General features: G+C 52.5%; 1 protein-coding gene across 4 annotated transcripts in view; it reads right to left on the reverse strand.

Annotated features, from left to right (window-relative positions):
• The window catches only part of GTF2IRD1 (GTF2I repeat domain containing 1), a 145,492-nt gene that overhangs the window by 85,978 nt on the left and 42,805 nt on the right, over nucleotides 1-16,709 (reverse strand). For all 4 annotated transcript variants that reach the window (XM_073012681.1, XM_073012680.1, XM_073012678.1 and 1 more), the window contains exon 2: nucleotides 3,913-4,041. In XM_073012681.1, the coding sequence (XP_072868782.1) occupies nucleotides 3,913-4,035 (123 nt within the window). In that variant the 5' untranslated portion in view covers nucleotides 4,036-4,041. The remainder of the gene's footprint in view (nucleotides 1-3,912; nucleotides 4,042-16,709) is intronic.

Here is a 16,709-nt window from a genome sequence, read left to right on the forward strand (position 1 = left end):
ATGGGGGGGGGTCCCCGCAACCGAGACCACCAGCATCTCAGCTCTCTGACCCACCCCACCAGGAAAACCCTGATTGTGCCGGAAAAATGCTGTTTTTCATCTGAGTCAAGTAGTGCTGGCAGCTATAGAGTCTGGCTTCCAATTGCAGTTCTGTGCTGTGTGGCCTGGGACAGGTAACCTCTCTGGGCCATCATCTGGCCTATGGTGCCAGCCCCAGCCTGGAATCGCTCTGGTTAGGAAGGTGCGGGCGGCGTGGGGCCAGGAGGTCTGTCCTCCAGGGTCCCTACTGGAAAATTAAAACACAGGGCATTCATTTTCTTCTAAGATGAAAACAAAAGCTTGCTGTTCCCTTTCTGCGTGGAACACTGTAGAGTATTAACAAAAAATAAAACAAATAAATCCAGCTGTTTCTCATCCATCACAGCTGAAAGAGCTGCTTCATGCCACAGTCACCGCTCAGCTGAAGATGCCGAGACCGTGGCAGAAAACTCACCCACCTAAAGGCACCCAGAGCTTGTGGGGAAGAGGATCTGAGACTGGAGGCGGGTGACAAAGGCACATCCCTTCATTCCACCCTCCCTACAGGCCACCAAAAGACCCTGGCATTTGGAGGAGGCTGGACTTAAGTCACTGCTAAGCAAATGTCATTGTCCCATGAGGGTCCCTCAGGAAGCCCTTAAAAGGCTCAGGGACAGGGGGAGCCTGTCTTGTTCACACCACTAGGATAACTAGAGGGTCACGTGCTCCTCCAGGGAGGTTTTGATACACTCACCAGACCACTGCTACCTAGTAGAACTTTTTTTTTTTTTTTTTTTGAGACGGAGTTTCACTCTGTCGTCCAGGCTGGAGTGCAGTGGCCAGATCTCAGCTCACTGCAAGCTCTGCCTCCCGGGTTTACGCCATTTTCCTGCCTCAACCTCCCGAGTAGCTGGGACTACAGGCGCCCACCACCTCGCCCGGCTAGTTTTTTGTATTTTTTAGTAGAGACGGGGTTTCACTGTGTTAGCCAGGATGGTCTCGATCTCCTGACCTCATGATCCGCCCGTCTCCGCCTCCCAAAGTGCTGGGATTACAGGCTTGAGTCACCGTGCCTGGCCTTTTTTTTTTTGATAGAAAGTCTTGCTCTGTCACCCAGGCTGGAGTGCAGTGGCACGACCTTGGCTCACTGCAACCTCCGCCTGCCAGACTCAGGCAATTCTTCTGCCTCAGCCTCCCGAATAGCTAGGACCACAGGCGTGCACCACCATGCCCAGCTGATTTTTGTATTTTCAGTAGAGATGGAGTTTCACCATGTTGGCCAGGCTGATCTCAAAGTCCTGGCCTCAAGTGATCTGCCCCACTCAGCCTCTCAGGGTGCTGGGATTATACGCGTGAACCATTGTGCCTGGTCCACCCAGTGTAACTTTCTATGACAATGAACATATTCTACCTCTGCACTGTCCAATCCGTAGACACCAGCCACTTCTGACTACTGAGCACATAAAATGAGGCTGGTGCAACTGAACAACTGAGTTGTTTTATTTCATTTTAACTAATTAGAATTTAAATGAATCAGGCACGCGGCTCATGCCTGTAATCCCAGCACTTTGCGGGGCTGAGGAAGGTAGATCACCTGAGGTCAGGAGTTTGAGACCGGCCTGGCTAACATGGTGAAACCCTGTCTCTACTAAAAATACAAAAAATTAGCCAGGCGTGGTGGCGCGCGCCTGTAATCCCAGCTACTCAGGAGGCTGAGGCAGGAGAATCACTTGAGCCCAGGAGGCGGAGGTTGCAGTGAGCCAAGATTGCGCCACTGCACTCCAGTCTGGGCAACAGAGCAAAACTCTCCAAAAAAAAAAAAAAAAAAAATTGCAAATAGCCACAGGTAGCTAGTGGCCATGGGATCGCCCATCACTGCCCACGTCAGCCACACTTCCACCACTGCCAAGCTCACGGTGCTTCAGGACACAGGGCTGAGCTCCTCGGGCCCCCTCCTCATGAGGGTCACTCTGCATAGGGGAGGGGTCGTTATGGAGAGAGTGTGGCACCCAGTCACTTTTCCAGGGGTGTCTCCCACCACTGCCCCAAACACCGCCTAAGCAGCCCTTGAGCCATCTACAGCAGGAATAGCTTGAAGGAGGTCCTTTGTTTTTCGGGGAGACTTTGTACTCAGAAGCTCACTTTAAAACCTGGTCTTGCTGGGCCGGGTGCAGTGGCTCACACCTGTAATCCCAACACTTTGAGAGACTGAGGTGGGCGGATCACGAGGTCAAGAGATTGTGACCATCCTGGCCAACATGGTGAAACCCCGTCTCTACTGAAAGTACAAAAATTAGCTGGCCACGTGTGGTGGCGGATGCCTGTAGTCCCAGCTACTCGGGAGGCTGAAGCAGGAGAATTGCTTGAACCTGGGAGGCGGAGGGTGCGGTGAGCCGAGTTTGCGCGACTGCACTCCAGTCTGGGCGACAGAGCGAGACTCCATCTCAAAAAAAAAAACCAAACAACTGGTCATGCTGTGTGACTTCGGGCAAGGTCCTACCCTCTCTGCGCTTCATCATCCTAAAATGCAGGGGCGCAGCTAACTGATGTCAGACAGGTTTTTAATTTTATTTTGATTAAAAAAATTTTTTTTTAATTGAGAGAGTCTCGTTCTGTTGCCCAGGCTGGAGTGCAGTGGTGTGATCTCGGCTTGCTGCAACCTCCACCTCCCAGGTTCAAGCAATTCTCCTGCCTCATCCTCCTGAGCAGGCGGGATTACAGGCATGTGCCACCATGCCAGTCTAATTTTTTTATTTTTATTTATTTTTTTTGAGATAGAGTCCCCCTCTGTTGCCCAGGCGGGAATGCAGTGGTGTGATCTCTGCTCACTGCAACCTCCACTCGCAGGGTTCAAGTGATTCTCCTGCCTCAGCCTCCCAAGTAGCTGGGATTACAGGCATGCACCACCATACCCAGCTAATTTTTGTATTTTTAGTAGAGATGGGATTTTGCCATGTTGGCCAGGCTGGTCTCGAACTCCTGACCCTAAGTGATCCACCCACCTCGGCCCCTGAAAGTGCTGGGATTACAGGCGTAAGCCACCGTGCTGGGCCAGATTTTTTTTAAACACTTGCATCACAGAACTTCCCACCAGGAAAAGGCTGGAGGAAAATGATATTACGATGTCCTCATTTGGGATAAATTACTATAGGTCGAGGTACGTAGGCAATAGCGCCATATTATACAAAGCCTGGTTTATCTCTTCCTGCCCAAGATGCAGTTAGAACTCTTGCTTTAATGTTGGGGATTACATCTTTCTAATGAATGCCTTCCCAGACATTATCCCTCAGATCACCTGCTAGGACATAGGCATGTGGTTCATACCAGGGACAAAGTGGAAATGGCAAGAGGGGTGAAGGGACAAGGGGACGAGGGCTGGGAACTAATGTTTATTCCAGGGTAGATTTTTTTTCTGAGACGGAGTCTTGCCCTGTCACCCAGGCTGGAGTGCAATGGCGCGACCTCGGCTCACTGCAACCTCCACCTCCCAGGTTCAAGCAATTCTCCTGCCTCAGCCTCCTGAGTAGCTGGGATTACAGGCACCCACCACTACACCCAGTTAATTTTTTGTATCTTTAGTAGAGATGAGGTTTCACCATATTGGCCAGGCTGGTCTCGAACCCCTGACCTCGTGATCCACCCGCCTCAGCCTCCCAAAGTGCTAGGATTACAGGCGTGAGCCACCGCGCCTGGCCCCAGGGCTAGATTTTTATGTACTGGATCTCACTGAAGTCTCCCACCCTTGACGCAGGCATCGTGGCCCTAGCTGCAGTCAGATAAACTGAGGCTCAGGTCAGTGAAAGCTCCTTCCAGTGGCTGAGGTAGGATTTGAGCTACAAGGCAGGCGGGGACGCTCACCCTGTCCCCTCCTCCTGGGCAGGTGGGGACACTCACCATGGAGTCTAAGGCAGACACGAGGCTGGTGATGATCTCGTCTTTGCGGGTGAAGGCAGAGTTCCAGCGGTCGGGTCCACAGCCGTTGGCGGGGACGTCACAGCGCTTGCCCAGCAAGGCCATGGTCGCCTGTGGGGAGGGAGGAGGCAGTGGTGGTGGGCACAAGGCAGGGGGCTTGGCTCATGTGGCGCCCGCCCGCCCCAATCCACCTGACCCCCGGACTCCCATGGCTGCCTCTGTATCCAGGGCCAACCTTCCTTGGGCCCAAGGGCTTTATGTGTGATGGGATTAGAGCCTGCACAGGCCTGGGCACAGGTGGCAGGATAACTCGCACCCTGTGGCATGCCCTCCGAAGTCGGCACACACAAGCTGAGCCCAGCACCAGGACCAGTCTGTTGGGCAGGCCCCAACTGCCACCTCTCCCAACGTGGGCAGTTCTGGCCACAGCCCTCCCTCGCTCACACACCCTCCATGGCTCCCTACTGCCCACATTAGCTCTCAACTCCTCAGTCTGGTATTCTAGTTACCTCGTCTCCTGTCCCCCACTCCAGATCCCCCTCACACTCCATGCTCCAGGTCCTCTAAGCTGTGCCACTCCCAGATGGACTGACATTCATGATCCCCTAGTCTGTGAGGGTTCAGTTCCCCCTGCCTCAAGCACCCTTCCTGGCCCTGCCATCATCTGCTGGCTGTCCTCGAAGCTTTTTTTAATTTTAAATTTAATTTTATTTCGAGACAGCGTCTCGCTCTGTTGCCCAGGCTGGAGTGCAGTGGTACAATATTGGCTCACTGCAACCTCCCCTTCCTGGGTTTGAGTGATTCTCCTGCCTCAGCCTCCCTGGTAGCTGGGATTACAGGCGCCACCATACATCTGGCTAATTTTTGTATTTTTAGTAGAGATGGGGTTTCACCATGTTGGCCAGGCTGGTCTTGAACTCCTGGCCTCAGGTGACCTGCCCTCCTCAGCCTCCCAAAGTGTTGAAAGTACAGGCATGAGCCACCTCACCCAGTCTCATCAAAGCTTTTAATTGTCTAACCTGCTGGCCCACCTCCTGTACCCCCAACCTGAAGCCCAGCAGGGTCAGGAGCCGGTGATGTCCTCCCCTCTGTTCCGCACGCCTCTGACCTCTGCCGTCACATTTCCGCATCAAGCCACGTGCTTCTGAGGCCAATGCCACCCCCACTGAGGCCTTCCAGCCTCAGTTTCCCTCCTAGCCAGGAGACTTGGCTTCAGGAGTACAGAAAGATACAGCAGGGCCGAGGCTGCTTTGTCTCAGGTCGGGGGCTCCCTAGGACAGGACTGTGTCCCGTTGCAGTGGGATTCCTGGTGAACAGAGCTGCATCCTCCCCCTCAAGTCTAGAACCCCCAATGGTGGGTCCCCATGGCATGGCACAGGCTTGCTGGGTACAACAGTGCCCAGCTGGGCACCCATGAGACACAAAGATGAGCCTCCCTCAGCCCCTGGTTCTACCCTGCCCCTCTCCTTCTTGACCCGGGGGGCAGCCACAGCCTGCCCCAGGGCCAGGGCCTGCCCTCAAGGCAGCTGTCCCTGTACCAATCCAAGCAAAGAAGGCAGAGACCAGAGGCAGAGGCCTCTCGGTTCCCCTCTCTGGGCTCAGTCCCAGTGCTTTCTGTGTGGCCCCTGCTGGGTGTTGATGGCAGACAGCAGGGCTGCAGGACCCAAAGGAGCCTGTAAACCTGCTATCTCCTACCTGCAGACAAGGAGTTTCTGCACCCAGGGGGGTAGGGAAGGCCCAGGCAGGAGGACCGCGGGGCTGGCGCCACAAAGGGCACCAGGCCTGGGGTGTCTTCTGCCACCATGGGTACCCCTGCCGACCGTAAGCTCTTTGAGGGCAGAAACCAGGTCTGCCTGCCACTGTCGCACCCCAGAGCCTCAATCAGTGCCCGATGTACATGAGGCCCAAGGTGTGTGGTCCCAGCCACAGACAGACCTTTCAGCAGGTCATGATATATGATCATTGGCCAATGACAGAGAACAGGAGATGTCAGAGTGCATCACACTTCACAAGGCCAGAGGTGTCCAGCCTCAGGGACAGAAACGTCCCGAGAAATGAGAGACACATCAGAGCTCAGCTCTGGCCTCAGTTCTGGCTCTCCTCTGCTTTTTGGCTGTGGATAAATATTGATTTAAACAACTGGCCGGTGGGCGTTTGGTCAAAATGTATGTTGAGTTTGCTGCTAAACGTTTAGAAAAGATATTTCTTCTTCTGGGTTCCAATTTTATAGAACTTTGAAATCCGCTGTATTAAGGGATGCAGAGGCGGTGACAGGCCATGGATGAGACCCACTGATGAACCAAGAGGTGGCCAGTGGTCACGACTGGGGATGTTCCATGGCAGGAAGCCCGCGGGAGGGTCTTGCATGTGACCGGACTTCGTCAAAGATCCAGCTGAGAGGTCTGCTGCCTGGGGACTGGAAGGTGTCCCCCTCCCCCCAGCCACCCCCTGCCAGCCGGTCCCTTGAACCATTCCCACAAAGGCCTTGGGGCTGCCAGCCTCCCAGCTGCTGAGGCCCAAATCGAATCAGGGCAAAGCAGGAGGCACCAGACAGCCATCCAGCCATCCAGCCCTGGCCTCCCGGCTGCCCCAGACAGCAGCCGGCTCCTTCCAGTAAAGGCTCTAATCCATTTAGGAAGAAACCAGGGACTCCAGGAGGGAGGGACAGAGAGAGGGAAGAAGGGCTGGGCTGTGGGCCATCCCCGGTTCCTTGTCCCGGTCATCCAGGCTTGTAGGACCTTCTGCCCCGAGCCACAGCCTGGTGGGCGGACTTGGGGAGCATGGAGAGAGACGCCTACTCCCTGCAAATGCCCAGGGCCTCAGATGGAGGGAGAGGCAGGTTCCACGTGCCTGGAGCAAGAATGCAGTGGGGGAAGATGAGACCCAGGCCCAGGTGTGCTAGGACCACCTCGGGTGAGTCCTGAAACCTTGAGATTTTTCATTTGTAAAGTGGGAATGGTTCTAAACAGAAAATGAAAGCAGAGGCCGGGTACACTGGCTCATGCTTATAGTCCTGGCACTATGGGAGGCCGAGGCGGGAGGACTGCTTGAGACAAGGAGCTCCAGGCTGTAGTGAGCTATGACGGCGACACTGCACTCCAGCCTGGGTGACAGAGCAAGACCCTGTCTTTTAAATAAAAAATAAAAATTCTGATAGTGTGGCTGGGTACAGTGGCTCACGGCTGTAATCCTAGCACTTTGAGAGGGTGAAGTGGGCACATCACTTGAGCTCAGGAGTTTGAGACCAGCCTGGACAACATGATGAAACCCCAACACTACTAAAAATACAAAAATTAGCTGGACGCGGTAGCGCGCGCGCCTGTAATCCCAGTTACTTGGGAGGCTGAGGCAGGAGAATCGCTGGAACCCAGGAGGCAGAGGTTGCAGTGAGCCCAGATGGCGCCATTGCACTCCAGCCTGGGCAACAGAGCAACACTCCATTGAAAAAAAAAAGTAAAAATTCTGATGGCAGCATTGGCCCGCATGAGCTACTGTCCTTCCTCTAGCATCCCTCTGTTTTAGAGACAAGAAAGGCACTTGCCCTGGGCCTCAGCCAGTGCACAGGGAGGAAGAAGGTTATCTGTCTCCAACTTTGCTGTCACCATGTGGCAGGAAGACCACGCTTCCCACATTCACAGGGACTCAGGGAACAGACCAGCTGCTCACATGCAGAGCTGACACACAGCCAACCGGGCCCAACTCGACATTCCTGGCTTTAGCACAGAAAGTTCCATCTCCTGGGAAACCCCTCAGTCCCGGGCCACCTAGGATGGTTGGTCACCCTGCAACGCAGGGAGCAATGGGAACAGGAGCCCAGATGCCTCTCTCAGCAGCCAAAAACACAGACACTCACGAGGAAGAGAAATGTCCCACATGTCCATCCTTCGAGTTCAAAAAGTCAACTTCCCTTAATAAGGTGAGACGCGTCTGTTCACTGCAGCACTATTCACAATAGCAAAGACATAGATTGAACCCAGGTGCCCATCAGCGGTAGAATGGATAAAGAAAATGTGGTCCATGCACACCATGGAATATTATGCAGCCATAAAAAGGAACCAAATCATGTCCTTTGCGGCAACATGGAAGTAGCTGGAGGTCATTATCCTATGCAAATTAACATAGAAACAGAAAATCAAATATCAAATGTTCTCACTTATAAGGGGAGCTAAACGTTGGGTACTCATGGACATAAAGATGGGAATGACAGACACTAAGGCCTCCAAAAGCAGGGAGAGAGGGGAAAAGGAGAGGCTGAAAAACTACTTATTGGGTGCTATGCTCACTACCTGGGTGATGAGATCAATTGTACCCCGAATCTCAGCATCATGCATATCCCTTTGTAACAAACCTGCACATGTACCCCCAGAATCTAAAATAAAGTTAAAATTATTATTGTTTTTGAGACAGAGTCTCACTGTCACCCCGATTGGAGTGCAGTGGTGCAATCTTGGCTCACTGCGGCCTCCGCCTCCCAGTCCAAGCGATTCTCCTGCCTCAGCCTCCTAAGTAGCTGGGATTACAGGTGCCCACCACCATGCCCAGCTAATGTTTCTATTTTTAGTAGAGATGGGGTTTCCCTATGTTGGCCAGGCTGATCTCGAACTCCTGACATCAAGTGATCCACCCACCTCGGCATCCCAAAGTGCTGGGATTACAGCCCAGCCTGGAAGTTGAAATTATTAAAGTAATAATAATAATGTGATGGCCGGGCGCGGTGGCTCAAGCCTGTAATCCCAGCACTTTGGGAGGCCGAGACGGGTGGATCACGAGGTCAGGAGATCAAGACCATCCTGGCTAACACCGTGAAACCCTGTCTCTACTAAAAAATACAAAACACTAGCTGGGTGAGGTGGCGGGCGCCTGTGGTCCCAGCTACTCGGGAGGCTGAGGCAGGAGAATGGCGTAAACCCAGGAGGTGGAGCTTGCAGTGAGCTGAGATCCAGCCACTGCACTCCAGTCTGGGCAACAGAGCGAGACTCCGTCTCAAAAAAATAAATAAATAAATAAATAAATAAATAAATAAATAAATAAATAATGTGAGAGACTTGAAGCCTCCAAAAGGCAGAGCTGGGATGGGTGGAGGGAAGTCCGCTGGGAAGACCCCAGGTTACAGTCCAGGAATTGTGGAAGAGCTGCTGTCACATCTGTCCCATCACCCAGCTCCCGACTTTGCTCCGCCCACCTGTGAAGCAATGATGGCTGGTAGCTCAGCTGCTGCCAACACCTGCTATTCAGTGCCCAGGCTCCTGGGCCCCATCCCATCAGAGGTGACCACTCCCTGGGCAGCGGGGCCCCGGACATTGTATTTTTTTTTTTTTTTTTTGAGATGATGTCTCACTCTATTGCCCAGGCTGGAGTGCAGTGGCATGATCTCAGTTCATTGCAACTGCAACCTCCACCTCCCAGGTTCAAGCGATTCTCCTGCCTCAGCCTCCCAAGTAGCTGGGATTACAGGCGTGCGCCACCACACCCGGCTAATTTTTATATTATTAGTAGAGACATGGTTTCACCATGTTGGTCAGGCTGGTCTCAAACTCCTGACCTCAGGTGATCCGCCCACCTCGGCCTCCCAGAGTGCTGGGATTACAGGTGTGAGCCACCGCGCCTGGCCAGGACACTGTATTTTTAAGTTCACAGGGGACTCTTACACCCAGCCAGGTGCAGGGCCTGGGTCATCTTCAGGGATGTTCCCTACTCCAGACTCCAAGAAGCTCAGCTTCCCTGCTTGCCTGCCGCCTGCCCCACGTCTTGCCAGGGACTCCTTGCCCAGACAGCAGCAGATTTGCCGGCCGCCGAGAGCTGGAGGCCAGCCCGGACCCTGAGCCAAAGATTAGCCAAGCGCTTGTGGCCCCGCCTGAGTCAGTGCTGCCCTGACTCAAGGCAGGGCTGCCTCCAGGCTGGGGGACTCCCAAAGGAGTCCAGCCCAGAGAGCCCACTTTCTAGCCAACCCTGGGGCCAGGGTGACAGCGAAGTCACAGAAATCCAGCTGTGATTTCCGATCCCAAACACCCTGCACCTGGCGCTCAGGGCCAGCTAGGAGGCTAGCAGAGAGTGAGTTAACGCATGAGCCTATTCTGCCGCCCACAGCCTGGATGTCTGGGAAACAGGTGTTCCCGCTGGCTGGTTCTGACTGATTCACCCCAGTGAAGTGCAGCCTAGTGGGAGGTGGGAAAAGGCATGTAGACAAAAGAACAAGGCTAAGACAAAGCTCCTGGCTCAGCCCGTTTAAAAAAAGACTCCCCTTCCTGGCCGGGCACGGTGGTTCACGCCTATAATTCCAGCATTCTGGGAGGCCAAGGTGGGAGAATGGCTTGAGGCCAGGAGTTCAAGACCAGCCTGGGAAACACGGCAAAACCCTGTCTCCACAAAAAGTACAGAAATTAGCTGGGCATCTGCCTGTGGTGCCAGCTACTCGGGAGGCTGAGATGGGAGGATCGCCTGAGCCAGGCGTTTGAGGACACAGTGAGCTATGATTGTGCCACTGTACTGCAGTCTGGGAGACAGAGCAAGACCCTGTCTCAAAACAACAACAAAGGCCAGGTGCAGTAGCTCACACCCGTAATCCCAGCATTTTGGGAGGCTGAGGCGGGTGGATCACTTGAGGTCAAGAGTTCAAGACCAGCTTGGCCAATATGGTAAAACCCTGCCTCTACTAAAAATTAAAAAATTAGCCACGCACAGTGGTGGGTGCCTGTTGTCCCAGCTACTTAGGTAGCTGAGCCAGGAGAATCACTTGAACCCAGGAGGTGGAGGCTGCGGTGAGCAGAGATGACGCCACTGCACTCCAGCGTGGGTGACAGAGTGAGACTCCATCTTGAAAAAATAAAAACAAACAAACAAAAACAAACTCCCCTCCCCCACCCACCACCTTAGATGCCCTTCACAGAGAGGACAGCCAAGAGGCCCAGAGCCAAAATAGTAAGTGCCAAGGTGGCATGGAGCTTGGCATCTGGCCCAGGGGCTCGGCCATGACTCTTGCTGGCGTGAGCTCGGTAGAGCTCGAGGACCACCCTCTCCGGAGGGAACAGAGGGAAGGAGTCACAAGGCTGTTTCCTAAATGCCGGGACCAGGTTTAATTCTCACAAGTTCTCATTTTACGGAGGAGGAATTCCAACCCGAAGACCCCACCGCAAGGATGTGGCAAAGCTGAAACCTGAGCTCAGGTCATACCGACTAAATCCGGGTTCCCATCACCCCACGACGCAGCCTTCAAGCCCCTTCGCCCTGGGATGATGACACAGCGGTGGGCTTGGCTCTGCACTGCCCGACCCTGCCCAGCAGTGAACAGGGGAGACCACCCAGCTGGGACCCAGGGAGGAGGCAAAGAGGAGACCCCTAGGCAGGGTCTGTTTCTCCTGCGTGGGCTTGTCCTGTACCCAGGGCCAATGTGGCCCTAGGGGGCATCTAGAACCCTCCCCTCCTCTTCTCCCCAAGAGTCCCCAGAGCTTCGGAAAAGTCTGTGCTTAAAGGAGGATTCAATGAAATAACTTTCTAAAAAGAGAATACATACATACATACATAAAGAAGCAGGAGTGTACCAGCCTGGGCAACATAGCAAGACCCCACCTCTACAAAAATAAAAAATAAAAATAGCCAGGCGTGGTGGTCCACACCTGTGGTCCCAGTTACTCAGGAGGCTGAGGCAGGAGGATCAGTTGAGCCCAGGGGTTCAAGGCTGCAGAGAGCTGTGATCGTGCCGTTACACTCCAGGCTGGGTGACAGAGCAAGACCCTGCCTCCAAAAATAAAGATTTTTAAAAAGGAAGCATCAGTGTGTCAGAGCATGCAAATGCAACGGGTATGTGTGTATGAGACAGAAAAGACCACACACGTGATGCAAAGAAAGAGGAAAGTTAAGAAAGGGACACACACACACATACACGAACAACCTCAGCCAGGGTCACTTGTCTGCACTGGCTTGGGGTTGAACCAAAAAAACAAATGTCACAGCTCTCCAACCGGCACACCCGTCACGCCACCGAATTTTCTTTTTTTTTTAACAAAACAGATAGGGTCTCGCTATGTTTCCCAGGCTGGTCTCAAACTCCTGAGCCCAAGCGATCCACCCACCTTGGCTTCCCAAAGTGCTAGGATTACAGGCGTGAGCCACCACATTAGGCCCACCAAATTTTCAGAAAAGCACCATGAGGTGGTTCTAATCCATGTTACATCTTGGGGGGCTAAGGCTTGGGAGGGGAAGTGTGCTGCTCAAAGTCATTTGTGGCAGCTGTTCAAGGTCATTTGTGACATTTGGTGGGTCGCCTATGAGCCAGTTCAGCCCAAACCCAAGCCCTTCCCCCATGCATCCGCATGCCCAGGCCCCTCAGCAGCAGGGGCACACATGCGGGCCCCCTCAGTTGGGAGTCTCTCAGGCCCTTCTTGCTCCCCACAAGTGGTACATTCATTCATTCATTCATTCATTCATTCCTTTGTGTGTGCATTCATTCACTAATTCTTTGGTGTGTACATTCACTCATTCATTTCTTTGTGAGCATTCATTCATTCACTCATTCCTTGGTGTGTACATTCACTCATTTATTCCTTGGTGTGTGCATGCATTCTTTCGTGTGCATTCTTTAATTCCTTTGTGTGCATTCATTCATTCATTCCTTGGTGTGTGCATTCATTCATTCATTCCTTGGTGTGTACATTCATTCCTTTGTGTGCATTCATTCATTCCTTGGTGTGTGCATTCATTTCTTGGTGTATCCATTCATTCCTTTGTGTACACGCATTCATTCACGTATGCATTCATTCAATCCTTGGTGTGTGCATGCATTCCTTTGTATGCATTCATTCATTCATTCCTTACTGTGTGCATTCATTCCTTTGTGTGCATGCATTCATTCCTGTGTGCATTCATTCATTGCTCCCTTCCTTCCTTCCCTCCTCTCCCTCCCTCCCTCCCTTCTCCCCCTTCCTTCTTTCCTTCCCTCCCTCCCTTCCTTCCTTGCACACTTTTGAACCCTCAGGGCAATAATCATTCCCTGTGCTTATTGGCTCCCACCTGGGTCATACTGGGTAAGAACAGAGAGGACACCTCTGCCAGGCCATCAGCTGGGACCTAGTCCAAGGCAGTGAGCTGTAAGTGGGGAGGGGCCACCCCGCAAGAAGCTGGAGCTGGAGGCCTGGAGCTGGAGGAGGAGCTGGAGGCCTGGTAGGTCATGGCAAGGCTGGGAGTGGGAGGAACACAGCCTGGGTGCCTTCCCTGGCCTCCCCTCCCCACCCCCACTCATTCACTCAACACCTACCAGGAGGCTGCTCTGTGCCAGGCCCCACCTGCCCTCCTCCAGCTCACAGGGCCAGTGTGCCCAGAAAGAATTACAGGACCAGTCTGGGCGCGGTGGCTCAAGCCTGTAATCCAAGCACTTTGGGAGGCCGAGGTGGGAGGATCACTTGAGGTCAGGAGTTTGAGACCAGCCTGGCCAACATGATGAAACCCCATCTCTACTAAAAATACAAAAAATTAGCTGGAGGTGGTGGTACACGCCTATAGTCCCAGCTACTAGGGAGGCTGAGGCAGAAGAATTGCTAGAACCTGGGAGTTGGAGGCTGCAGTGAGCTGAGATCTTGCCACTGCACTCCAGCCTGCGTGAAAGAGTGAGATTCCATCTTATTAAAAATAATAAGAAGAAGAATTACAGGACCATGAAAGAAGGACAAGCGGAGAAGCTCGCCCAGGCACAGAGCTTGACACTGGGGAAAGGGGTTACCTATGTTTTATTTAATTGTTTTATTTACTTAGTTTTGGGGGAGGAGGGGCCTGACAAACAAGGCTTCCCTGAGTTGATGACTGTTGAGGTGGGTTTTGAAGAGTGAATAGGAGTTCTCTGGGTACAGGAGTGGAAGGATAATATACTGTTGTTTCCATGGAGAGAAGCAAAGGGAAGAAGCTTGGCTTAGAGAGAGACAACCTTTGTTCTATGAGTAAAGAGAAGTTTTGGACAGAATCAACAGAATAAAAAGGCAAACCACAGAATGGGCAAAAATATTTGTAAATAGTATATCGGTAAGGGATTAATATCTAGGATATGCAGACACCTCCTAATACTCAACCACTAAGACTGGGCGCAGTGGTTCACGCTTGTAATCCTAGCACTTTGGGAGGCCGAGGTGAGAGGATCACTTGAGGCCAGGAGCTCAAGACCAGCCTGGGCAACACAGTGAGACCTCATCTCCATTAATAATAATAGTAATAATCCAATTAAAAAATAGGCAAATGACTTGAGTAGACTTTTTCCCTAAGAAGATATACAAATGGCCAGAAAGCAGATGAAAAGATGCCCAACATCACTAAAGATTAGAAAATGCAAATCTAAACTCCACCTCACACCCACCAGGATACCTACTATAAAAACACAGGAAGGCCCGGCGCGGTGGCTCACGCCTATAATCTCAGCACTTTGGGAGGCCGAGGCGGGTGGATCATCTGAGGTCAGGATTCGAGACCAGCCTGACCAACATGGCAAAACCCCGTCTCTACGAAAAATACAAAAAATTAGCCAGGCGTGGTGGCGGGCACCTGTAATCACAGATACTAGGGAGGCTGAAGCAGAAGAATCACTTGAACCCAGGAGGTGGAGGTTGCAGTGAGCTGAGATCACACCATTGCACTCCAGCCTGGGCAACAAAAGTGAAACTCTGTTTCAAAAAACAAAAAAACACAGGACAAAAACAAGAGCTGGTGAGAATGTGGGGAAATTGGAATGCTGTGCGCTCCTGGCAGGGATGCAAAATGGTACAGGCACTGTGGAAAACAGCATGGTGGTTCCTCAAAAAATTAAAAATAGGACTACCAACCAGGTCCAGTGGCTCACGCCTGTAATCCCAGCACTTTGGGAGGCTGAGGCAGGAGGATTGCTTGAGCTCAGGAGTTTGAGACCAGCCTGGGCAACATGGCGAGATCCCATCTCTACAGAACATACAAAAATTAGCTGGGTGTGGTGGTGCACACCTGTAGTCCCAGCTACTTAGGAAGCTGAGGTGGGAGGATGGCTTGAGCCTGGGGAGGTCAGGGCTGCAGTGAGCTGTGACTGTACAGCTGCACTCCATGTTTACACTCTTGCAAATAATGTTGCTACTAACATGAGTATGCAAATCACTTGGCAACCCTGTTTTCAATTATTTGGGGTATATATCCAGAGGTGGAACTGCTGGATTGTATAGTAGTTCTGTTTTTATATTTTATTTTATTGAGAAAGAGTCTCACTCTGTTGCCCAGGCTGGATTGCACTGGTGTGATCATAGCTCACTGCAGCCTCAAATTCCTGGGTTCAAGCCATCTTCCCACCTCAGCCTTCCGAGCAGCTGGGACTACAGGTGTGCACCACCATGACGGGCTAATTTTAAATTTTTTTGTAGAGATGGGGTCTTGCTGTGTTGTCCAGGCTGGTCTTGAACGCCTGGCCTCAAACAATCCTCCCACCTCAGCCTCCCAGCATGCTGGGATTATAGGCATGAGCCACCATGCCCAGTCTTAATACAATTTTTCAAAATTGGGGGCAGGGGAAAGAGAGGAAGTATTTGGTTGCTCTCATTGTCCAGTGTGGAGTGTCATTCCTAAGACTAGAGAGGACACTCAGTGACCTTTGCTAGAATGGGGTGGAGAGAGGAAGGGGGTACCTAACTAGCACATCTCTGCCCCAGGGCTGAGTGTGAGCACTAGCAACTCCACACACACATGCATGCACACACACACACACACGCATACACCCCCACACATAAATGCACGCACACACACATGCACACCCACAGCACATGCACACCCACACATACATGCACACACCCACACATACACACGCACACGCACACATATGCATGCACACCCACACACATATGCATGCACACCCACACACATATGCATGCACACCCACACACACCCACATATTCATGCAGACACATGCACGCCCACATGCACATGCATACATCCACACACATGCACACCCACCCACACATACATGCACACCCACACCCACCCACACACATACATGCACACACACGCACACCCCCACACATGCATGCACACATGTGCGCACACACACCTACACACATATGCACACACATTGACACACGCACACGCATGCACACCCACATGTGCACACCCACACACACGCACACCCACATGCACACACACCCACACTCACATGCATACACACATAGGCAGACACCCACACATATCCACACATGCACATGCACACACACCCACACACACATAGCCACTCACATGCATACACACATGCACACGCATTGACATCCACATGCACACATACACCCACACACACACATATGCATACCCACACTCACATGGATACACACTCGTGCACACAATACACACATGCACTCATACACACACATGCACACACATGCACGCAAACTCACATGCATGTCCACACACACACACTTGCATGCACACTCACATATTCACACACACACGCTAGTCCAAGTCCTCCTGGGGTCAGTTCTAGCACAGTCTGAATGCAGTGAAAACCTTCACGGAGAAGGTGGCTGGCCCTAGCCCCACTCATGCTGGGACGCACAGATGGGCAGGGCATGATCTCACCCTCAAGAGGCTCAATGTCCCATCAGGAGTCACACCACTGAGGAAGCTGACGCCATCTTCCCTCCAGAGCCCCACACTCCAGCCTGCAGGCCCCTGGGTGGGCCTTGCACTCTCACTCAGGCCTTTGCACCTGCTGTGCCCTTTTTAAGAAATGCCGTTCCCCGCTGCTGGCTCCCTCTTAGCTGTAGTGGGCTCGTCAACACCTCCCGCTGTGCCCCTTG

The sequence above is a fragment of the Chlorocebus sabaeus genome, chromosome 28, assembly GCF_047675955.1.
Source record: "Chlorocebus sabaeus isolate Y175 chromosome 28, mChlSab1.0.hap1, whole genome shotgun sequence".
In the NCBI taxonomy this organism is placed as follows: Eukaryota; Metazoa; Chordata; class Mammalia; order Primates; family Cercopithecidae; genus Chlorocebus; species Chlorocebus sabaeus.